Source organism: Accipiter gentilis, chromosome 9 (genome assembly GCF_929443795.1).
Source record: "Accipiter gentilis chromosome 9, bAccGen1.1, whole genome shotgun sequence".
Taxonomy (NCBI): Eukaryota; Metazoa; Chordata; class Aves; order Accipitriformes; family Accipitridae; genus Astur; species Astur gentilis.
Window position 1 is genome coordinate 40,790,521 of NC_064888.1, and position 26,059 is coordinate 40,816,579.

The 26,059-nt window shown below is 41.1% G+C and overlaps 1 protein-coding gene across 1 annotated transcript in view; it reads right to left on the reverse strand.

Annotated features, from left to right (window-relative positions):
• Positions 1-26,059, reverse strand: part of ADAM12 (ADAM metallopeptidase domain 12) — a 185,732-nt gene that overhangs the window by 21,051 nt on the left and 138,622 nt on the right. Inside the window, exons 12-14 of the mRNA XM_049810931.1 lie at positions 12,376-12,553; positions 7,446-7,535; positions 5,840-6,035 (exon numbers count right to left, since the gene is read on the reverse strand). Coding sequence (XP_049666888.1) covers positions 5,840-6,035; positions 7,446-7,535; positions 12,376-12,553 — 464 coding nt within the window. The remainder of the gene's footprint in view (positions 1-5,839; positions 6,036-7,445; positions 7,536-12,375; positions 12,554-26,059) is intronic.

Below are 26,059 nucleotides of genomic sequence, written 5' to 3' on the forward strand. Positions count from 1 at the left end.
TAAAACTTTCAGTTAGTGTGGATCTTTTCACTAATAAGTCAGAGATTAAAGCCTCAATTAATTATCTGCATTTCACAGTTAGAAGCTTGACTAATACTATATACTGCTGAACAGCAATCTAATGCTATTAAGGACAAAATATTAAAACTTGGAGAGGCTTAAGATGGCACTCTCTTTTCCTTCTAACATTTTTACATACTGAAACTGGAGAACTCTGAAAGAAAGGCACAGAAGGAACAGAATATGAGCTGTTGGTTCCCTGGAGAGCAGGACAAGAGCTTGAAATTCTTTGGAAGATTACGATCAAGCTTGCTGAGTTCAGAATATTTCTCAAATCTGGAACTATTAAAAAGGACTCACAGAGGATTCTTTCACTTCTTTTCATTAAGCCACAAGCAATAATCAAAAAATCAACAAAAGCATCCAGACAAGGCACTGTGCAAAAAGCAAAAGTAAAATTTCCATTTTCAGCATGTAGATTCCTCCTCGTCTTTCCAGGGCAGGCACATTAACTATTCAGCTTGACACAAACATTAACATGTGCATATACTATGCCAGCTTTAGAAGGGAAGGGGAGGGAAGGAAAAAAACCCCGTGCTGTAAGCAAGAGGCCAAATAAAACTGCTTTTTCTCCCACATCTGCAGAGACCAACTTTCTCAGCCCCACCTCACCAAAGGAATAAGACCTCACCCACCTACCACAGTCACATGCGATTGCTACGGGGTCTCATTTTTTTCTTGGCCTAGAGCTTTGTGCCCCAACTAGTTCAGCCAACGGTGTATCACCGCAATGACTGGAGGCTTCTTTGGAGATGTGTCAGCAGCAGCCCCGAGCACAGACACACTTTCCCCAGAGCGCTGTCTGGCTCCAAAAGCTGCCAAAAGCAAAAAGAATGCTCATGGCCTGTGCTTTGACTGGAAGTGACCTAACAAAGACTTGTTAAAAAAAATGGTGTTAAAAAGAGAAAGGGCTTACTGAAATACTAGGAGAGTTTAAGGTATTTATCTTCCTCTTTCACCTGGTGAAAAATTTTTGTTTGGTTGGTTTTTTTGAATGTAGAAATCAAGTGTGTTATATATGATGGAAAGAAGCCTGCAGGAAGAAGAACACATCTGCAGCATCCTTGCAGGGCTCAGGCAGCCCGATAATAACTCCAAACAATAATGCCTGACAAGAAAAAAGATCTCACAGAGTACAAAAAAATGCTCCCCTGCCAGGCTCGGAGCAGTCTGTGTATGAAAACACCTGGTACCCAATGATCATCTGCAGCTTGGAAACCAAAATCTAGCTTCAATTTCTGCCTTTGGTATCAAACCAAAGCACGTTGTTGCTTGGGATTCAGGTGGCTGTTCCCTCTCCTGACTTGTTTCTCACAATATTTGGACTTTTTAATAGATGAAAACCTATCAGAGTGTAAGAAGCTGAACAGATGGAGCTACCAAGGTAAAAGGAGGTTTTCAGAGGATGCTTAAGGAAGAGAATTGTAATGTTGTGTTTCTGGAGGAAACCCATTTATCATGACTGCACCATATAAACTGAAGCAGAAAGTCCTGTCTTTCTCTATTCTGCTACCTCTAAAGGCAAAGGGAAAATGATTTGTGAAAGATTTCCAGTGGTTATTAAGTGCTCTGAGCTGGATAAACAGAGTTTATTTCACTTTGCTATTGATAATTATAGTATCGTGACCCTGTAATTAAGGTCCTGTCAGCCTTTCCACGCCAAGCCTTATTCAAGGGATTAAATCAGCCATTTCAAACTGCAGAAGGTCAAAGCTCACCACTGCAGTTGTCAGCCTCGAGACTTTTTTTTCTCCAAATGTGTATATTGATGAGCCCACTTCTTTCCCTATACAGTTGCAAAGAAAGAGATGTTCTACACTTTTGGAAGCGATACAGAAATGCTGTGTCATTTCAGATCAGTGCAAGACCTGCTGCAATGAGAAAATACCGTCACGGTCTCCTGAAAGAGAAGAGCGAAATTTCTGACCATGGTGCTGATTCCAAGAACAGAGAAACACCCGTTATCAGGCTGACAGCGGAAAAGAAAGGTATTTCAATTCAGTTCCCAACATTGTCTCAAGACTTATTTAAAAAAAAAAATATATATATATATACAGTGTTTATGGGTGTGGAGGGGAAAAAACCCCCAACCTTTGAGTAACAGACTGGAGTTCTGTTGCTCCGGCTGTGCCAACTAGCACCATGAACAATTGTATAAATAAATAGAAGCATAAAAATACAGTTCTCTGTCATGTGATTTGCACCTGGATTTTATATCTCATTGTTTTACTGCACTGATGATGCAAAGCAAACTTTCCACATGCTCCCTTGGCCTCTCTCTTCATCTTGTTAAGTCCGTGCAAGAGTGAGATGGGGTTGAGCTGGGGTTTTTTTTTTGCATTTAAGGAGTATGCTAGCTCTTATTACCTCTGAGAATATGGCTTAATGCCTTTCACATCTCCAAAAGAAAAGGCCTGACCATAAATCTGTGGTGATCCAAATAATTTGATTTTACTGAATTCAGATATTTATGGTGCTTGGATAGATTAGTATTTTTGCAAAAAAACCCTGAAACAAAACCAACCAACAGTTAGCAATGGTATGGTCAGCTAGCTTAGATGTGAAGCCCATCTATTTTGCCTACAGGGTTGTACCTGGAAAAAACTGCAATCCTCTTACAGCAGTTACAGGCCTTTGTAACATATATTGACATTAAATTTAAGATTGTTCCTGCCTAAACGAATGGCCATGTCTATGCAACAAGTTTAAGTATGTTCTAATTATTCAGTCAATGCCTGGCATTTGCTCCCCCAAATCATTGCTTTTTTTCCCCTCTTGAGGAAATGTAGGAAAACACACTGTCAAGCATCTCCTTTCCTTCCCTAAAGAGTCATTTTCTTGTCAATGTAGAAAAAGCCATGAGTCTAAAGCTGAGAACCTTCTATTCCTTGGTAATCAATAATTTCTCTCTCTTAAGTGGCTTTATCTGCGTAGCTAGTTGCTCTGGGAAAATGCCAATGGAGTACAAGACATCACACAAATGCATTACTATCGATGTACTTTTCAATCACGCTACTATCAATAGGTCAGATCAGTGCAATTTGATATTTTTGAATATGAAACAAAAAGGTCACAAGCAATTCATGCATGTTGCTCCTTAAGGATAAAAATAACATGAATAAAGGTGAGAGAGAGAGTAGAGAAATTTGTGTGTTCTGGGAGCAGACTGGAATGAACTTGGTCTTTAAGAGGAATTTATGGGTGTTTTCAGAGACAGTCCTAAGGTGCTCCTCCCCTTTTTCACACCAAGATTTCCATGCTACTGCAGATCAGGAATAGCAAAAAATATTCCTCTATTTGATTTGAATTTATCTGTTGAAAGTAACAAAAAAATCCCCACGGAAATGCAAGTACTTCTTTCCGGAAACAGGTTCCTATTGCTCAGCCTAATGTAAACAAGCTCTGACAGTGCTCATCATTTTTCTTTAACTAGATCTAAAAATCTTAAGATTGATGTTTATCATTGGGCTACTGGACATCTGTAACCTGATGAATAAGAAAGATACACAAAAGAAGACATTGATAAGGAATTAAATATACTGAATATTATTTTAAGAAAAGTTATTGTATTTTGTTCTGCATGTAGGCTTTCTCCTACTGGAAATAAGAAAAGAGGAATTAATGTAAATGAACTATGATCTGTTTTTTCTTTACAAAAGACACTACACAACTACTCCTTCACTCCACTCCAACACACGCAGGTGTTAAAAACAATTCTAATCAGTTACAACAATCTGGTAAAAGGTTCAAACGTATCTTTTTGATGCAAAGTCCGGAGGCAATATCTTAGAATATCAAGTCTCTTTCTGCTGCAAGCAAGGGTGGAAAGAATGTTTTTTTTGTCTGTACCATGATATTTTTCCAACTGCTCGGCCCACCTAGCCCTCTTCCCATTCCACCCCGCAACTGCCAGCTCATACTCCAACCAGATGTAAGTGTGATCAAGTGGTGGATATTCACATCCTTAGTTTTTAAATCCAGAATATAGGCCTTGGTTTTTGCTTGAACCCTATCTGCTACACTGTTTGACACTGTTTGAAGGTTTCCTTTACTGGCATTATTTCTAATCTATACTTCCAAAAATGAACGAAGCCTTTCAGTACAGGTTTGGTAATGTCTCAACCTCCCTTTCAAAACCTTTATCCTTGGGTATTCCCAAGACAAATACGGCTCTTCCAGTTAAAGTCTGTTTGAGCTCTGTTCTTAACAAAGTCATCTTTCTCATGAGCAGCCCCCCATAGCCTTGACCACTGGAGTCTCCATGCACAGCAGTGCCCATATTGAATAGTCCCAAGAAAGAAGACAAGAAAGAATTAGGGGAGCCTGGGGGGTTTGGAGGACTCGCTGTGTTAGGAAACAGACCTGGCAAGGGAGCTGCAGCATTTCAGCTCCCTGACCTTTAGCTGAATTTTTCTCAGCCACTGAAATTATTAACAGTCTGACCGAGTAACTTTCCATGGCATGGGAAACTGGTTCATAAGGAGATTTTGCTTTATGCAAGAGAAAATGTCTCTGTATCCAGGGGATTAAAAACCCCAGTATGACTAAGACTGGAGGCTATAATTGTACATGCCTATATGAGCTCATATTAACTCTACGACGCGAGTGGGATTCGGAGGAGTATATCAGATGCGTGGTTTGTTCCACGTGGGGAGTTTAATCCTGAACTGGAACTCCTCTAACCTGTTCTTATACCCACATGACGAAGCTAACCTGCTATCTGTATCCGTGCCATTATTTCATGAGATGCTTTAGTGCTCTTTAAAACAAAAATTGTGAACGGTCCAAGTCTCTGTGAAGTTAAAAAATAAATCCTTCAATAGGAGGGTTTTGACCAAGGGAAACATCTGTGTGTCATTATATTGATACATAAGTTTTGAAACAGAGTTGAAGGCATAGAGATACTGAATTGGAAGAGGCTAAGGGAGCTGGAAAAAAAAGTTAGTTTAAAAGAAATAATTAAATCTAGCTCTAAATAATGCTTCTCTTCAGGAGAGGTAAAAGTGGGTTTCCCCTTTGAGAGAGGGGGTAAGATGCTGAAGGAGACATGACTTGTCCCCAGCGACGCAGGAGACAATAGCAAAATGCTGAGTTAGTGCTTGTATTTCAGTGGAAGGGCCACAGGACATTACAGAAAGGTGAACGGCTTTCCTGGGATATCATGTTTCCGATAACCCAAGAACTCGTGCTGTTACATTTTTGCAAAAAGTAAGTAAATTCCCACAGGAGAATAAAACCTCTTTCCGCTTTACTGCCTACTGTGCTAAGAGCACTGTCAGGAGGTAGGCTTACAGGGTAACACCAATTAAAAAAACCGCACACAATGATACAAGAATCTGATGTTAATGTCAAACACTGAACTCTGGTTTGGGATGTAGACCGGCGTACACGTTTCGCAGACGAGCAATTTAGAAGCTTACAAACCAACCTGGAAAAGGATGCAATTTCAACCTGTCAAGAGCATTCAGCACTTCGTAGGATGACACAAGGCCATATCAAAGTCAACATTAAATGATTTGCCTAAGTTCACCTAGCCATTTGCAGCAGTGTTGCAGAATGAACCTCGTTACTGTTGCTCTCTACCTCCTGCTGCAAGAAACGAACACTACTGCAAATCAGGGATAAAATGAATCACGGAATGATTCCCTCATTATTCACTTCTCCGTTTCAGAAAAGAATAGCTACAGATTGGTACTGTATCAAATTCCTCCAAATCCCATGCTTTTTTTTTTTCCCCCAAGTCCATCTCACAAACAGATCTCCTGCTTCTCAGACTCACCTTGGCCCCAGAGCGTGATGCACTGCTGCTCGTGGGTCTGGCAGATGCCGTTGTAGCAATAGCCGTCCACCCCGTGGCACGCGTGCCCGTCGTGCAGGTACACGTTAGCTGGGCAGTGAGGGCTGGCTCCCGTGCAAAACTCCGGCAGATCGCAGGAATTACTTGACTCTCTGCAAGAAATCCCCGCCGGTTTTAACTGCAAAACAAACAAAACCCCTTAACCGCTGTAATTCCCATCAATCAGAGTTATGCAGCGGTATAACCCATGCAGCGCACGAACAGCTTTTTCCACTGGCTCTGCACCAACTGACCGCAGAGGACAGTAGAAGAATTATGCAGCTCTTGAAATGCATTTATTTGACACATGTTGCGAAGGGTTTGGCAGGAGGGAGGGCCAAACTGAACCTGCAGCTGCAAACATGGCTCACGCGGCTCAGGTCAGAAGGTAAATCCAGCCTTTTGTTAGTTTTCAAATAAGAACCAAAGGTTTCAGAGTGCCTCCTGCAATCGCAGGCGCAGAAACAGCTTGGGCTCTACCGCAAAGGATGCTCTGTAGCACTGACCAGAAGTCAGACCCGAAACTTTTTCATCCGCAACAACACAGCGGTGAGCAGGGCAGCCAGCTGATCACGTAACTTTATGTTATGTGTTATGTTATGGCTCACAAAGCCACCAGCCCACCTGCCTTTGGATTCAGGACCCTGACAGCTTCCCGGTATGCAGGTGCATGTCCTCATGGAAATGTCACTCTGTCATGGGCATCAAGATCTTCCTCAACTTATTTATACAGCTAGTCCATGTAAGCGTTCCTGTCCTGATTTCCCTGGATAACTACATTTTTTTTCAGAGCTGAAAGTAACTAGTCGGTAATGGTGGGAGACGGCAATCTGAACATTCACTTATCAACAACCATAAAAGATGGGTGTGCTCTGGGAGCAGCACTGAATTTTAACTGCATCACCACAGCGCCTTTGGTAAAAAGCAAAAAGACATGAAGATTGATTTTGCTAAAAAGCATTTGCTAGCTGTTTTGATAGCTCGCTGCTACTGAGCTTTTAGGCAGATGGTTGCCACAGACACAATGGAAACTTGCTGAATGCTTTATTAGCCCATATGCAAGAGACGGTCTGAGAATTCAAGAAGGTAAATGCCTGTGGCAAGTTGGCTTTTTATAGTACGTTAGGAATCCACAAGAGCTGATGATCTGCATTAAAAATATATAGGCTGTTGATAGAATCAATATTTTAAGAGTCTTCCCATAAAAAGAGGGTCCAGCATTTAAGGACTGCTTGCCAGAGCGAAACATCCACGTAAGCATGAAAAATATCAACGCATACAAAAGTTCCTGAAAAAGAAGAGGTTTTGCATGAGCAAATGAAATGGCTACAAATAGCACAGACACGATTGAAAAGGTCTGTCGATCTGCTCCTTCGATAACTGTTAACAATTTGAGAATTTTTTTTACTTGCTTACATGAAATGCAAGTGTCTTAACGCTTAATGATACCAATTTGCTTGTTCTCCATCCTTGCTTACTGCTCTGCAGTTGGGAAGATTGCGGAATCCTGCCCACCCCACGGAGATAAGAAACGTTCCCGTTGGTTCACCTGGCAGTCCTCGCAGCAAAGTCCATGTGCACACACCGCTCCCGGTTTCAAAGTACAGGTAGTTGCATTACAGCACCGGTTTGTACATTCCTAGATGGAGGAGAAATTTAGAGCAGACAACTTTCAGTCACAATGAGCTGTAAATCAAGAGGCTGCCTACAGCTCCGCCAAGAAAAGCTAGGCATAAAATAATGACTTATGCATGAAATTCTAACTTGATCCAAACAGTCTTGTCTGTCCTTACATTCAACAAGCGCAATAATTGTAGTAAAACCAGAGAAGTCATTGAGAAAGGCTGGTTTATTCTAGCTACGGATCCAATCCCAGATATCACAAACAACTCAAGTGTGCCGATACCAATCCGGATACAGTAGTACGGTGTTTTATTTCCACAAAAGTCAGTGGAATGATGCCACTGCCTCAAGTGAGGATCCAGGGCCTGTGTTGCAGTTACTGAGCATCACGACTGCAGCTCTCTGTTTTGTGATAGTTGCTCACCAGGCTTCTGTATCGCATGGAGACCGGTGGCTGCCACAAAGAAAGATGATGACACCATTCCATGTAATCTCTTATCAGGGTATGCCAGTAATAGAGCTCTGAGAAATGAAATGAGTATGAATTGCATTCTCACTAACTGATACATCCCAATTTCACACTTACGGATTAGATGGTGGCATGTGTGGGCTTTTGCAAACTTTATTTTCAGTAGGAAGAAGAGCTGGTAAGAAGTTTCAGAAAATAATGGATTTGTTTTTCCCGGATCATGCTCACAAACTGCAAGTTACATCAGCTGCGCTGCAATCTCACCTCTCTAGCAAAAATAGCAGCAGATAGAATTGCTCTTCAGCTGTGTTAAGTCAGTTTGATTTAACAAGGGATCACTAACAACATAGGGAACACAGGAAAAATAAGTGGGTTAGAATGATGTTCACAGCCTCTTGTTACTTTATTGGCTTTTCTAAAGCTTTCCAACTGGAAGATAGGGCTACCGCTGCACTCACAAATAAAGAGCAAAATTATTCTCAGCATTTCACTGTTTTCTTAGATAATATCTGCCTGAACATACAAAGCTAATTGTGCTGCTCTGAAGCAGTGGAACAACTTCCTGCACCTATTTTTGATCGTGCCGGAAGGCAGCAGGCTATGCAAATATTTCTGTGCAGCTGCTGTATTTAAGAAGTAACATTCCTCTGCACAGAAGCACGTTTTATAAATTCACCTCAATAGCAATCTGAGAAAAGCAGAGTGGAGGGAAGCGTTGTCAGTCCGATTAATGTACTTCTGAAACAGTCAGCTCCTGTACCCCGTCATCTGGCCCTACACCAGCGAGCCGTGGAAAGCGATCGGCATTCCACGGGCAGATTGGGATAAAGACACAGCTCTTTGAATGATGTTACTGCAGCCTTTGAAATTTCCAATTCTTCACTCACTTATTACTCATTGCAGGGAATGAGCTTGGTAAATAGTTTTTGTGCCTAGGCTATTAAATTGTCAGGAATGGTTTTAACACAAACAGGCAAGCAAACAGAAAAGGCTCAGAAGGCTTTTGGAGGCCGGAGGCTGCCACCCAAAACTACTGCTGTGCTGTAGTTTATTGCTATTAGTTATTATTGGTTAACAACAGCAACGATGGGAGTTGGGTTTCTTGGTGTAGGTGTCCTGGGCTCATCAGAGCATCTCAAACAGACTAACGCAACAGCAGCTCTAGCATCACCTACATGAAGCCAGATACTGTAGACAGGACATCTTGTTTTCACCCCCTTTTTTCTAAGAACACAAGATAGACCACATTGGGCCAGCCTATAACCCTTCTAGTCTCGTGTCCCCCTGACAGCAGCCAGCAGAAAATGCTTGAGGAAAAGAACGTGAACACACATACGTGATACCCTCCTAGTCTCCTGCCTTTCCCTTGGCTCCACAGACAGTTTTGGCACCTCTAACGTTCAGTGGAGGTTACTCGCAAGTAATCGACACAGTCTGGGGAGCAGCTCCTTCTGCCTGTTTGAAACCGGCCGCTTTCTAACTTTATATGCACAGTTCTTGTTGGGGAGCAATCGCTCCCTGCTCACTCCTTCCATTTCACTCACAATTTTATCAGCCTCTCTCACATTTCCCTTCATTTTCTTCTTTTCCTGCCAGAGCCCCTCCAAAACTTTGAACCTCCTTATTGCTTTTCTTTCAACCTTTTTCATTCTGCTTCATCCTTCCTGAGATCAGGGAGGTGTAGGAAAAAACTGCACATGCAGTTTCAGGTGCAGCACGCTGCAGATTTATGGGGGCCGACTGGTGCTTTGTTTTGTTCTCCTATTTCTTCCCGAGTAATTTCTAACAGCCTATTTACCTTTTAGACCACTCTTGAGCACTGGGCTGACATTTTCATGAGACTATTTATTGCAATATGAAGTCTTGTTCCTCTATGGTCAGAGTCAGCTCAGAGTCCATCATCTTATATGTGATGTTTGGGATGTGCATCACTCCGCACTGAATCCCATTCATCATCTTAATGATCAGTCCAGCTGTCTCAGAAGGTTCCTCTGCAGTTCTTCACAGCCAGCTTTCATCTCCACCACCCTAACTAATATCACCTGCAAATTCAAGACCATTCCTCTTCCCAGACTGTTTGTGAATATGCTGAATCATGTAGTCCCCAGGACACATCTCATGGATACATCACAGCAGATTTCCTTCCACTGCGTAAAATGGACGACTTATACCTGGTTGTATTTCCTATCTTTTGAGCCAGTTTTCACCCATGCAATACTCTCTTGTCCTACAGCTGCTTAGTCTCCTAAAGAGGCTTTGGTGAAAGGCCTTGGTCTAAAGCCTCCCTGAACTCCTAACAGGCTGCAATAACAGCATCGTCCTTTTCCATCCACTTGTTAAGTCCTTCACAGCACTGTGATAGGTTTGTAAGACAAGATTTCCTGGCACAAAAGCTGTGTTGACTTGTCCCTGGCATGTCACAGCTGTTCAGGCACTAGCTCTTAATTACATTTGGAAGTAATTTGTCTGCTTCTGATATACCAATTTGTAGTTTTCTGATTCCCCCTTGCAGCCCATTATAATATTAGCCACATTTGTCACCTTTCAGTTCTCAGGGACCAAAGATTTTTTTATTTTTTTTTTCCCTTATTCTATCTTTCCATTTGTAATCTACTTTAACCCTCCTTCCACAGACACCGTAGCACGTCAGACTTTTTTGGTAATATAATCCAAAATTAAGTCGGAGCTTAATTGGCAATATCATCCTTGGTCAGGTCTTACACTCTTGGCCTGGTGGTGGGCATGCCAGCATACATTATACTCAAGAAGATGACCAGCGCCTGATGCACACGAGACCGTAGCGCGGATGGAGGTGATCAAACATTTCCTATGGCATTGGCATTTCCAGAGTTGTCTGAAGGGTGGGAGGTGGGCTACAGTCACGGCTCTCCACTCTCAGGAGTCCATTGCTGTCCTGCTGCTAAGGAGTGTCAGTGAGCACAGACCTCACCACGGGGCTAATATTTGACTTAGGGTAAAGAGGAAAAATCCCTACCAACCACCTACATCTACATATTCAGATTGATAGTTAATTCTGATCACTGAGAGAAGAAAATTAGCATATGTTACTGTACAGCTCTCCGCGCCATAAAATACTGCAGCACTATTGACAAAAGTCAGCTGGTATAAATGACTGGGCAGTGAATTATTAACTAATCTAATGGGTTTTCTGGTACAACTCAGATTATAGCAGTAAATTCCAAATTAATTTCACTGGGCCAAAGCTGCAGTTTTCCAATATAATTAAAAAAGAAAAAACGTAGAAAGAAGAGGCAAATCAAGTCAGCGCTTGCTGACGTTAAGTGGCTTTGACTTGAAAAGGTATTGCTAACATTCAAAAGTGAAAATGAGAAAGATAACTGGGTTAGAAAGACATTTGCAAGCTGCTTGCACTCTATTGACTTTAAACAAGAAGATAAGCCTGCTTCCTCCAACCTTGTTACCCCGAAGAATGAGTGAACTGTCAGAAAATCCTTATGGCTTGTGTAAATCCAATACACTGTATAGACAGGATACAGCAATATCTCGCTCTTTTAACTGCCCCGATCTATTTTGTCTGCAGAACCATATTTATCACAGGAAACAAATGCCTCATCTGCTGATGTATTTAATTCAGATAATCTGAGAGGAGTTCAACACAGCCAATGAGCTTGGGATGCCAAAGGGATAAGGATGTCGGCTCGGATATTATTTGACCCCTAGGTTTTGCCTATCTCCTCCTGATCTGAGCAGTCCTCTGACACATTCACTAAACTAAACGGAACGAACTTTGAAGTAGTAGCACTCTTTCTGGGAGGCAGTAAAGACTACTTCTGTTAGTAAGGTAATTGGCTAGAGGCAAAGAAAAATCTCATAGTGAAGGAGGGAAAGGTCTTGTACCTAAGAACTGAAGCTGTCTGCCATAAAAAAATACCTAGCCAATATTAATATTTATATAGCTATTTATATTAATATTAATACATGAGTGGCTTCTCATATAAGGAAACAAACCTTCAATTAACGCATGGTATCTTGAGAAATTTCAACAATGTTAACAAATTTATTTTGAGTCTAGCTTATTAGCTAGTACTTAAAGGAATTTCTGTTGTTAGGAACATGACAGTTAGTCATGATTAGCCTGTTGGACAAGCCACGAGAGAGTTTGTTCTCTAATGGTGAATCAAGCACATTCTTAACTAAAGCCCTGCCTGAACTTTAGCAACTCAAATGCAAGTCAAGCAGAAACTCCCCGCATTTCTGAGGAGTCTGAGGTTTAAGATAATAAGATAGAGGCAGAGAAGGGAGAAATTTTTTTTACACTAAATAGAGTTAAACATGCCAAACCAATTCTTTACTGTTAAAAACCTGCAGGCAGGAGGTGAGCAGTAACTCTCAGGTGGTGTCTTACATCGGGCTCCCCGCAGTCGCACTCCTCTCCATCTTCCACGTAGCCATTCCCACACTTCTGTCCACCGAAGGACTCCTTGACTTCAGGCAAGTTAAACAGACACATTCCCACTCCTTTTTCCAGGCTGTTTTCCAGGTCCTTTCTACTGCAGCTACTGAATACCATGGGAAATGGATAGCTAGAAGAAAAGTACACAGCGACAAAAAGACAGATAGTATTATCAGATGAAAACCTCTCTTTCCTGTCACGCTGGTGACCTTTTAGCACATCTGTGCACTAACAAGAAGATTGCATTCATTTTTTTTTAACCCTTTAACACAGGATTGAGGCACAGCAATTCACGGTAAAATCGAGCCGAACACTTTTATAATAATTTCTGACTATGAGTAAGGGAATTTCCATCTTTTTCACTTAAATTTGTGGTGGCTTTTAAGGATTGGAAGTGTTCACATTTGGAATTCCTTCTCCCTCTTTTGCATACGTAGTTATAGAGCAAATTTTGATCACCATCCTAAAGAAATGCTGGGCTTGCAAGGAGGATTCCTGCATTTACAGGACCGCAAAACATCCTAATCCTTCTTGAAAAATTTAGCCTCGAATGGCAAATTCATTCATCTCGCTCTGCAGTATGGCAAACTTCCTGCTCTTTTCAGGAAAAAAACAACAGAGAAAAACACCGAGTTACTTGATAAGAGCCTGCTTCTGCAATTCATCAAAATCGAGCTTGGGAACTGCGTGATTAAAGCAAATACAGTTCTTGTTTTAAATCAGGATGACTCTAAGACGCTACCGAAGATACCCATATTTTGAATTCACACTGCTGAGAGCAGGATTTGGCCCTGCTGTGCAGGTACACAGCGGCTTTGAATTCTTTTGCAAAACACACGGACAATGTTAGCAAGATGATCCAGTGTAGTACAAATATCACCATGTAATTTGTGTTTTTCTGTTGAAGGACTTAATTCCATTTTTACTAATGAATGTTCGCAGTTTGACTCACAGATGTGAGACAAAGTGGCACCTGGGTCTGGCCATCAGTGCCACGTCCTAAAGTCTGCTGTGCCCTCTCTGCGCTGGGACGTGCACGTGGTTATGTTAAATCTGTATCACAATTAAGTCATAAACCAGCATCTCCCCTAATTCTTGGCACCTTCGTCGCTGCTGCTCTGTGGTCCAGCAGTAATTCAACATTATGGCAGCACAGGGAGCCAACCTGGTAATGACTGGACTTTACTCTCTAAATGCTTTGTACCACTCACGTGTTATTAGGGCATAATCTTTACAGACAAGCAAGATAACAGATGGAAGTTCTGCACTGCTGAACTTCAGACTTCGATTAATCTACTGTTGTTTCTAATATCCTGAAATGAAAAGCTTGCTTTGTGAATGATGATGCCAATAGGTATCAGAAAGGGATGGTTTCTATTAAAATAACCAAATGTTTGACAATCACAAATGCAATAGAGCTTCCTATGCTGACATAAGGAGGTTAATTAGGATCTTCTAGAAACATTACGGGTACCTTACGGAACAGAATTTATTTTGTGCCTATTTAAAATTACATCTTTTACAGATTCTTTTGCAATAAAACAGCCGGCCCATTGGAAAAGAACATAAACAGGACTCTGAAGAAGAAAATAATTTTCGTGTATCACTATAGGGCTTGTCTAGTTAAACTAAACAGTTCTGTGATTCACTGACATATGACTTCAGAAAGTTAATAGGCATCTCCACTTAAAAAACTGATTTCTGGAAAACATCAATGTTTAGGCAAAATGACAGAGTCTAAGATAAACAAAGAAATTTTAGAACAGCGTGAGGTAGGAGTCAGGCTGCTAGCTGCAGCTCTGGTCCCCAAGGGAAAACAGGGAAGGTACTAGGAGGAATGGAATAGAAAATAAAGGCACTTGGGAAACTTCCTACTGACCATTTTATATTGAGCAATTGGAGATGTTCTTAACAGGACACCAGAAACTCCTGTCCTACTCTTAGCTTGGTTGGAAAAAACCCCACAAAATTTCATGTACGTGACTATGAACAAGTAGATGGATGTACACTACCATCAAACACCAGAAAAAAACCTCAAGAAACCCAGATACATCTGACTGATAAATCCTGCACAAAATATACGAGTGCTTGATCAGACATGATCCTTGTATCAAAGTATGAATAAATGAATACTGCATCATCCAGGCAAGACCCTTCACTTCAGTGACACAGATTTACTTTGATATCCACTGAGATGAGACAGGGAGACATGCAGACCTTACACAGACTGAAATCAATTCAGGAACACAAATAATGCATTTTTCCCTGTGCCATACGTCTCAGCCGCACATGGATCATGAGAAGAGCTCACCAGTCAAAACTGTCAATATTTTAGGGCTGTTCCTTTGTATCCATGAATGCTCAGGGTCATTTGCATGAATGTGAGATGTGTCTGTCCATCACCGGGAGAATAGAATCCTTACTCTGTACCAGAGGTGAAGTAATGTCATTGTTAATGAATGAGGTTTCTGTTTCCCCCCAAAGGAACTTCAAGCTGTTTCCTATTTTGAACTAAGAGATCCATTCATCTTCTGGCTTTTCCTGCTCTTGACGCTGATTTCCTCAGCTGACATCAGTGCAGCACATGTTATTTGATGAAATTTTCTGAAAATACTTTTTCTTCACCAAGTAAGCCCAAAATAAAGCAACACAAAACCAGACATGAGCCCAACAACTGGAAACAGAGAGCAACCGAAGGGTAACCACACCATGCAAGAGCAGATCCCACATCAATTGGTGCCAGTTGGTATTTCATTGGAAACATAATTGATCTTTAATACCGTCATATTCTGACACACAACCATTCTTCATTTTTTTGACAAAAAAAAAATCCCATGTAAAGCCACAGCATTTGATCATTGTGATTTTAGGCTACATTTTGGCGCTCTTAGAAATTTTAAAGCTTTTTCATCAGAAGCATGAAATCCCTGGCAGATGGGAAGGGAAGCTATAGATACCAGATGTCAGTAGCTTTAGGCACAATGTTTAAGTGAATCTGGAGCTTGGGAAAAATGACGAAGTAATGGTTATGTGAAAGAAACTCGCCCTCTGAACAAACGCAGCAAGCTTCCTTGCGCTACCCTCTTAAGAGGCTTCAGACCTCACCTGGAAGCAGTACCTTCGGTGGGAAAAGGTAATGGGGTCTCCACAGTGAAGTCAGTCCTTGACCTGTCTCCAAGATTTCAGTAACATGCTAAACAGGGATATTTGTGCTTTCTGTGGTAGCTCAGACACTTATCCTATTGGAAAAACCCTCAGCTACCAGCTCATATAGGCCATTAGCAATCAGTGTATTCCGTTATCCTTCACTCCAGACGTCTTCTTTTACAGATCCTTATTTTTCCACAGTTGGGAAGAGAAAGGAAACTTTAGTCCAACCTAATTCCTATTCTACGATGCTGAATAGCCCACACATTTTCTACACTCTTTCAATCTGTAGATTTAATACACAATGAATCATTTTGTCAAACCATTCTGGCCGTGGGTACAACTCTAGAGAACTCAAATTGTGCCTAGCACTACATCAGTCTCTTCAGAAGGTTTGCAGCAAGGAAAATAATTTCAGAGTCCTTCTAACCCTCTTGAATCCACAGCATTCCTCAGTGTCTCTTGGTGCTTAAAAGATGCACTTAATCTCAAGCAACGGATATCCTAGTTCCCAGCAAAAATAGCTTTGACTGCTCCTGCAGATGAGAGCTTCGCAGTAGTAGGAGGATGCCTGGTAATTGATTCCTTTAGAAACAGAGTCTGGACTTGTCCCATTCATTTATATTTCAAGCGCTCAAGCCATTCAAATGCCAGTTTCCTTTATGTAGTTTTGCATTTAGCCTGTATTAGATGGCTCCTTTCACTAACTAAGTGAAGTGGCATCATCACTGCGTCAAGTCCCTTTTAAGAACAGAGTTCTTTGTACTAGCACCGCGTTGCCCAGCACAGACTTTTTTTTGCATGAACTATAGAAGTTCCTCTCCATCATCTCCATTTCAGAGGCATTCCCCCTCCTAACGGGCTGAATTACAAGAGAGTACAAGCACAGCAAGAGAGTCACTGCCCCAGAAAATTCCAGTCTTAAGAGAGCAGACAGCCAAAACATTCAGGAGAAACAGAATGGCTACTGATTCACGCAGGTCGGCTACCGACCTAGCACCGATACCAGCGCTGAGGCTGGTGTGCCACGTTCACCATCGCTGTTTTTCCCATTGTTCCATCTGGAAAATGCCTGGAGGGGCACTGACTTGGGCTGCAGGAGATCTTTGCTCCACTCCAATCCCTACCCCTACCACTGCATTGCAGCAATACCTGGGGAAAGCCAGCTGAAGAGAAATTCCCTCGGTTCCTCCAAACCACGTCTATCTACTTCCTTAGGCGTCTAAACATTTAGTGCTTTGGATCTACCTCCTCCGTGTTCCTCCACCATAAAACACAACATATTTTGCTGTTTCTCGAGAAGCATCACTGAAGTGGTGATGCCATCAATGCTTCCGGCAATTCTCTCTGCATTGCACAGGAGGATAAACTGCAGGTTCACAATATCTTGAAAACTATTATTTTGATTATTACGGTTATCGCTATCCAATCTCGGGGTTTTTTTCTTATTCAAGAACTGTAGGACTTTGATAAAGTAACCACCTTGCTCTCTCAAAAATGTTGGTATATATACACACACACACACGTTATGTGAATATATAAATTATGTATCTATTTATAGGGTTCATTTATTCCAGTTCATATCGCAACCTGATTATTCAGCATTATGGCAATGTTTGTACAGAGCCTTTTACCAAAAGGCCCTGAAGTGTTTTACAATTATTCACTCAATTAAAATGCACAACAGCCCCAAAGAGCTCTATTAAGTACCACCAGGCCTTCCTCCCTAAGGTAATATGATAATTGGAGATTATATTAATTTTAAAAGGGCATTTTGATTTTCCAGAGCATACTTATTGAAACAACTGTTGACTAGCTGATTTCCAAAGGTGCAGAAAACTGGGACCGGACTTTGTCCAGAATGCTTGAAAAATCAAGCCTGAGAGGCTATATCTGGAGATAGCTAAGGTATCAGCTGTGCTTTTTAGGAGCACGAAGGTGCCCAAGGACAAGAGGGATGCTGAGTCCCAGCCCTTTGAGTTGGAAATTCCACTAGTCAAGCACCTGAATTTCCAGCACTTTCCACGCCAACACCTTGTCTCACTGTCTCTTTGTGTCTGTCTCAACCCTTTGAGATTCAGAAATACGAATGCTTACTCTCCAAAATTCTTAGTTTTTGGCTGCACAGTGGCTCACAACTGGAGAAGAGGAGAGCAACTCAGATCCCTTTACTGGAGGCAGAAGACATGAGTTTGAGCTCCCTCTTGGTCGGACTCTACAAGAATGACTTATACGCAACTGTGAAGGTTTTCTGTTGCATATCCCAGTCTTACACAGGAACCTACAAATGGCAGGGGGGGTTAACTTAAAAAACAGAGATAGGGTTGCTTTTGTTAATTCAGGTATAAGTTATTTTTCCACGCAAAAAATGTCAGCAGTAGAGAGAGTAACACAAGAATAAACCTCTAGAAGGTGGAAGCTTAAGCAACATGAATGTTTATAGACCCAGTGAGGTGTTGATTTCCAGAAACTATGACAATTTACCAGCCTCCTCTAAACCCCGATCTAATTGACATAATTCTTTCCCACTAAAAGGCAGCCCCCTTCGTTTTAACCTTCTAGACTTTATTACTGCTTTCCATCTCTTGAAAGCAACTTTTTATGGTCTCCTAAGAGAGATGAGCCTGCTAGAATAAAACTGAATTTGCTATTAGATGACATTTTTTGACACTTCAGCTATTCTGTACAGCATGTATGTTAATGAATTAGTAAGCATAAAGAACCTCACAGAATTAGGTATTAAGCAGGAGATAAAATCCTTTTTTCTTTGATATTGAAATAGGTGTTCAAATACTACACATCCCTTCGTGTATCAAGCTCTGTCATTACACCTTATTTCATACACTTCATGTTTTAATAGCAATTGTTTAAAATTAGATAAGTGCCATAATATGGAAGGGCTTTTTAATCTATTATTTAAACAATGTCTTCATTTGGAAGTACTTCTGAGGGAGAAAGACACAAACGCAGTTTTAAAGTAGATCCCCCAAACACAATAAGGGGAGACCCTAAAGGTATCTGCAGATTCTCTCCCACCCAAAGCTTTTGCGAATGGCAAACACCCAGGACGACTGGAAGGAGGGGACAAACTGGAGGACTCTTTGCGACTCTTTGCACTCCTGGAAGATGTGCAGACGCTTGCAAGCAGCACATGAGAAAGCTTTGTACAAGACACCAGTCCCAGAGCTGATGGGCCACATCTTTTTTGGCAGTGTTGGAAGGATTCTGCTAAAAATATATATATGTATATATATATATACACATAAAACCACTCTACATTTGAAATGGGAAGTTTGCTTCAAAAGGCGCTAGATGTCTGACAACTCATACTTATTTTTCTAGCCTATTTTTCACTCTCTTGCTCCTCTTTTATAGTTTTAATCCCTAGAGCATCAATAAAGTAGAGCACGGAATTGGGCCACGTAGTTATACATGACATCAAAGCTCTTGCTGTCTGAGTTCATGGTCAGTGATTTAAAAATTTCTCCTACAGTTTTTGTCATGTTCACTACATGGTAGTTTTTACACTTCCAATAAATAGCTGTGAATATGTCACACTAGTGGTTAATTGAATTGATATGTAGTGGCAATGGCTTGTTGTGCTACAACGAAATTTCCAGGGTTATTGAAAAGAAAGTCTTTCCAAGTAAATGTTTAAACTTCATACACAAACGCTTTAGCTTCATTTTAATTTGGCCCTGGGGACAGCGCAGATTCCCAGAATGCATTCCAGTAATCTCACTTCAGGTGCCTAGACTGGATTGCCATAGCCCCAGCTGAGACTTGACCTCTCCCATTAAACTGAAGGTGAAAATTTAACTACCTGAAATATTCAAAAAGGCAGATTTATCATACTGAATGTGGGACTTCTGGGCAGAAAGCAGCGAGGAAACAAATGGCTGGATGGTTCAGGAAAGTACGTTCTGCAAAGGAACAACACTTAATGGCTTTATACAGTATACACTGTCATGGCTTGCTATTTCTGCAGTCACAAAACTGCCAAATAAAACATTATTAGCAGTTACTTTTACTTTGACAAATGTGTGGTCAGAGAAGTTTTTTTCTTGTTGAGAGGCCTATTGTGACTTTCCTTTCTGTGTTCTGGGGGTGAAGCAATACTAAACCAATTTATCAATCCTGACAGAATTCTGACTATATGCTGGAGTTATCTGCATTGCAAAAGCTCTATGGGAATTGAACTCAGACAACTGTTCTTCCTGTTGGAAACTAGACAGCCAAGGAAAGTAGCTATAATCAGTTAGAATTTGCCTCTGGCTCATCTTTTGCTCCGTTTCCTTTTAGACCACTACCTCATTAATAAAAATTTGCTGGATTGCCCAGAGTTCAGGTTTCACAATCTACTACTTAGAAATTGAGGTTAATCCAATGCTGACTACAGTAAAAGTGAAAAAGCAACAAATAGCAGAGGGAGGGATGAAAAGGCCAGGTCAGGTCTGGTCCCAGGCTAAAGAAAAGCAGGGCAGCAGGCGGACGCTGCCTGCCAGCAGTTGCCAGCAACGAAGGAAAAAACGGGTAGAGAAGAAGCACAACCAGAACGCCCCGTGTTTCAGTTTGTCACACAAAAGACAACATCCTCAGCACGTGATGAGCAAATAAAGACAAGTGGTCCATCCCATTGCTCAAAATACCTTGCTGAAGATCAGCTTCCTACTGATTTCTGGTTAGATAAAAGGCACCGGTTGACCTGGCTTGAAAGGCTGGGGCGGAACGACATCATGATGACGCTTCATTTAGTTCCCAACATGATTTTACAGTCACCTTTGTTTTAGGCAGTTACATTCTGATTTTCTCCCTTGAAAAATCTTGGAATTGTTTTTCAAATGGGTCAGGAGCAGACTGGGAGAAAACATAAATAAATCTGGCTTTGGGAACTGTTTTGAGAGAAGGACTTTATAGAGAGCATGTTAGGGTGAGGGAGAAGAACAAAATAATTTTTTTAAAAAAATTATGGACATTTCCCCCTTTCACCAGTACAAGCTCCTGTCCTGCCCGTGTGCATCCTAAACACAACTCATGATACGCTGCACCCTAAAGAATGGAAGAAGTATACACGGTTATCCTCCCAGGTGATGTTGTGATCACTGTGACCAGCTTGATTTAAAAACCTGCCATACTGCGGGTACTTGGCCTTAGCAGACGGGTTTGGGCGAGGATGAGCCCGTACATCAGGTCAGCAGATCAAATGACAGCAAATGAAGGGAAGAGGACTCCGAGGAGGGCTAAACAAGGAGGAACCCAGGCCAGGGAGAAGAGATTTGGGAAGCAGTCCTCTGGACAAGGTACGTGAAGAAGCTGGCAATGGGAAAAGCAGAAGCACTACGAGAATGAAGCTTGTGGAAATGCCAGGCGGCGAGACATGGGTGCTAGAGAAAAACGTCTGAGCCCCACAAAAAGCTAGAAAGAACATATACCTGGGGGACAGGCTCGTACTGATTTCACTTAACATCGGTACTACCCGGCCTCTTAATAAATCAGGGCATCAAGACAGGAGTATCAGACTTGCCAGCAGCATGGCTCTTTTTTTTTTTTTTTTCTTTTAGAAGATCCAAAGGAAAGATAAGTGCCAGAAATCAGACTGCATTCCCCCAGCATTTCCACCTTCCTTTCTTCTGCTACAAGATCAACACTGAGCAAAAAGCAGTTTATCCCATATCACCTAAATCATCTCAGACAAATGAAAGTGGAATTCTTTCACACACCCCTCCAATGTAAAATAACAATTAATCACTTTTTCTAGCTTCTCTCTTCTTTTCACAAAACTCAAACAAAGAAAATAAACTAATTAGTAACAACATTGTATGTAACCATTATTTCAAGCCATGAAGAAAGAATGGACCCAGCCATGACCTGAGACTTAGAGATCCTTAAGGGAGCACATTTAAACTTTCACTTACAGGAATGAAAGGCTTCTGAGAAATCTTAAGGAATCCATAGGTATCCTAATGAAATCCTGGCCTTACTGAAGTCCATAGGAGCTTTTCTACCAAATTTGAGGGAGCCTGGATTTCACATCCAGTGCTGGTCGGCTGCCAGGAGAACATCAGTGACGAAGATGAGCGCAATCTCCGTGCTATGTTAGAAGCAGTCAGAAAGGCTCCCTAGGACACCAGTTATTTCACCTCTTTATTTTCAGTGACTTTACACTAAAATAGGTGGTTGCTTATCTTCATCTCACCACTGGGGCTGTGCCATTCAGTTTTAAAAAGGTGAAATGGAGCCTACGTGCATTTCTGCCACAAGAATCCCACAGTAAATGCGTCCGGGACTTTGTAATAGGCTTTGACGTTAGAAAAGAAAAAGAATGACTTTGCAGGAAGCGATTGTTGGGGTAAAATGGACATCTTCTACTGAATTTTAAACATTTTGCACATCTATCCCAGGCACAAAAAGACTCTGTGATTCCCATGACAACTGTGGCAAATGCAGCTGTAGGCATCATTTAATTACAGTGATTCAGCCTTCCAAGTCAACATCAATTCCTTAAAGTGCTGTGGGGCATACAACACATGTTCAAAAAGGAGCATTCATGTGACCTTAAGAATATGCCCTTTTAGGTATGTTTCCATTTATATTCTGGGAATTTGGAATTCATTAACACCAATTAAAACTGGACATTGTGTGTTGAATTCTCCATGCACTGCACTACAGATTTATCCCTGCAGGTTGAAAAGTTTTTTTTTGATGAACCAGAAAGCTAAGATAAAGGGAAATGTCCTTATATGATTTGTTCTCATGGGTCATGGCAATAGCAGTACTGCAGGAGAAAAATGTCCCTTACAGAGCTATATTTTCTATGGATATTACACCGACAAGACAAAACGCAGCTGAGCTCTCACATACCAGCATCCAAGTCAGTAAAACTGTACCCATTCTGGATACATCACATAGTAGAAACCACGACTTGTCCTTAAGTATCTGCTATAAATAATCACACCAGAAGTAAAATGTGTTTTCATTTGAGAAGTAACCTCTCTCCTTGTCAGCTTCACTTACAGAAAATGCATGCTGTAAATCTGTACGAGTTCTCCTCTAGAATACACCAGAAAAGCCAAACATTTTCACTTTTAACAGCACGTCTACTGAAATGTGAAAGACTAAACTGAAATAAAAAGCACTATCTTTTCTTTAAAGACCCGCCCCGTAGCTCAGTGTGCTAATTATTAACAGTGACCCACTCCTATAAAGGACTGGGAAACGTGCAATATATTTCAACCAACGCTACTCATCCTTCAACGCACATCTTATTTACCACAACAATTAAATATATCTGTAAGGTATGGAAATTATTAACAAAAAGGAATGCCAAACGCAGTTAAGACATGGGGCTACTTGCAGTTAAGCGAAAGACTGACATAAATCTATTCTGTAATCTCATGGCTGTTTCCTACTAAAGGAAGGACCAGAATGCAACGTGCTAAATTACTAGGGCACAGGGATACGTTGCTTAAGTTTTTTTAAAAAAGCAGTTGCACTGCTGGCACAACAGACCTAGCTCTGTCACAAGCAATTTATTACATCGGTATATCAACTTTATTAAAAAAAGAAAAGGACAACAAAGAAGTCTGTCTTTGTGCAGAGCTCAGCTCAGACTGGTTTGGAAACATAAACAGCTTCAGAGTTTAATTAGAAACTGTTTACATCTTAAAGATAATTTCATTTTCTTCAAATTGTAACAGAGGTAATTCCAGATAGTTCTGCTGACTCCACAGTTTAATGTCTTTAAGCTGCCAGACTGACAAATGCAAAGTGAGGTCTGCACAGCTGAAAACAAACTGAGAGGGGTCAGGAAATACTGCACTAGCTAATAATGGTTTGATTAACGTTTAACAGCTCTGCAGCTACAAGATGCTGTGAGATGTCTAAAAAGAAGAAAAGAGAACCAGTCAGTAAATTAAAGTGTCCTTTCCTACACTGTATTTCTGATTTATGTCCCATTTCTAGCATGACCTCCCCCTCCCCCCCTTTTTTTTACCTTAGCTTTTTTCTTTTCTTTTTTTTTTTTTTTTTTTTTTAATTTTATTTTTTTTTCCTTGTGAAGTGTTGGAATAACTGGTTTTCACTTCAAGTTGATTTGGTACCAAAGCCAAAATGCTGTTTGCATGGCACACCTGACTGTCTCCTGAAGTTAGCATGCTGGAAATCTCTGGAGGGTGTATGTTTTCATAGCCCAGTTTGGTAGCCTCCAGTTCAGAGTTTGAATAACCAAAATCAAGGTGACCCTATATCCTGCTTCCCTGAGATCATTTTTCAAAAAGAAGAAATGTGATTAAAACTAATACTTAATACAGTAAACGATACATATGATTAGTACTTTCCTAACTTGTCCCTAATAGATTTTAACTATGTTTTATTTATTTACATACATTTTTATAATCCAGTTAATTTTTTTTTTTTTTTTTTTTTGGAAGGCAGTTTAAAAACAAAAATCAAACAAAAGCAGATGACAACAAGGCTTCCTACAAAAGCCTTTGAGAGTCAACCCTACTGAGCAGAACGGTTCTCTAGGAGACATCAGCCACCCATCTATCATGCAAATATCTATTTATGCATTATAAAATCAGCATTACTGTTGCTTGCCTTCTTTTGATGTGCAGTCCTAAAGCTCATTAATGGTAACGGGTGATACACGAGGGAAGAACAGACCTGCAGCACCATCAAAGGACATCAGTTGTGTAACATCCTTTAAGGACAGGGTGCTGCTCCCCCAGACGCTGCCCTTGGTGGGGAAGGCAGACAAAGAAGCTGCTGAGCATCAAATCACCCTGACCCAATCCTGCTCTTCACAGTGACCCCGGCTGCATCGGGATAACTGTGCCAGGCAGATCACTAAATAATCCTCATTAGTATACGTTCTTCTGCCTCCACCAGCCTTGTTTTTAACTTGGATGATTTCCGTCATCTGGATTATCACGTAGCCCCCCAAAACGTTATTTGAGTTCACCAGAGGTGGAAGTAAACTGCAGCACAGGAGTAAACCAGGTTGGGGTTTAGAGCCACAGGCCAATATCTCTGCCCAAATCCCTATTTCGTGGTGTTTGCTGTGGGTGTAATGTGATAATCAGAAATATCTGATGGCTTTTGGATAGAGATCCTGTACATAGATTCTGTAACTCACATGCCCATGACCTACCATTTAATTTTACTTTAATAGAGAGAACAAATACCTAATCCAAATTGTGACACCTCAGTGGCTCTGGGGAGCATTTCCAGAAGCACCCTTAGACCCCAGCAGTTTGGGGAAGAGGGACCGTACCGATTACTGGACTCCTGAAATACCAGTTACATGCAAGTACTAAAACTTCTCCTAGCCCTACCCTTACATTGAGCATGAACACTGGAGAAATCTTAAAAGCCTGAGCACGGCAGAATCTGAATCAGAGCATTTACACTAGGAAAATCAGGAAACAAAACAAAATAAGACCTTCAACCACGTGAAAGTAGCATGAACTGGGCACGGGGGAAGAGGAGAAAGCAAAGAAATAGCTATTTTAGATGTCTCTGACAATATACTTGCTACCACAAAGGGCTGTCAATAGAGGGTAGACAACAAAACCAATTTTTCTTTGCCAGCAGAAATGGATGCTGTAAATGACACAAACTAAAGTGTACTGCACCTTCCCTTGGCCACTGAACGTAACACATAAAAGGAAAGTGTCAAATATAACTGTTTCTCACTTGCAGGACAGCTGCCTTTCAAGCATAACTTCTTCTCCCAGATCATACAGCACAACACTTTCAAAACAGTTGGGAATTGGCCTGTACCATGCAACAAAGAACAGATGTTTCCTAACCTAATCCTTGGATGCCTTCGCCACTCGTATAATGAACCTATGGACCAGTTTATCACCAGTAAGGCAAATGGGAATGTTCACATTTACAGTATCTTCTGTGCAACTCATGGTCTTGCTTTTTAGCTACCCGGAGACATCTGGTACTATTACTCAGGAAAAAATGCTGTATTTCCACTTAAATATTTTATTTAGCCTTAATTGTAAATAATGTACTCTGTTCAGCGCAGAAAACCTAATTGTTGCTAGAGGGAATTAAAATATAGTATGTACCAATGCTCTTTTTCGGTAGTATTTGGAAGAAGCCCACCTGATGGTCCTTCCCATCTTTAATTTTTCCCCATTTCTCCTCAGCAGTACTTAGATAGAGTCAATTAGTTTAATCTGGGACTGTCACTCAGCTAATTCTTAACAGATCACGTTTTGCTCTCACTCTTAGTCACAAATATGCATCTTCCCATTGGCTATCTGTTTGAATTCTAAGATAAAGGTTTCAATTTTACTTAAAAACAAACTGGTAACAGTGGGTATTTTTTTGATTGGTTTAAAAAAACACCCCAGGCTTTTCCAAATTTCAATAGTAAATGAACGAGTAGTTTTCTACACACTTTGTACGATTTCTACTATGTGCTCTTTCTGTGTTCCTCATTGTTCTCCTCCCCCAAACCCTGACTCTAAAA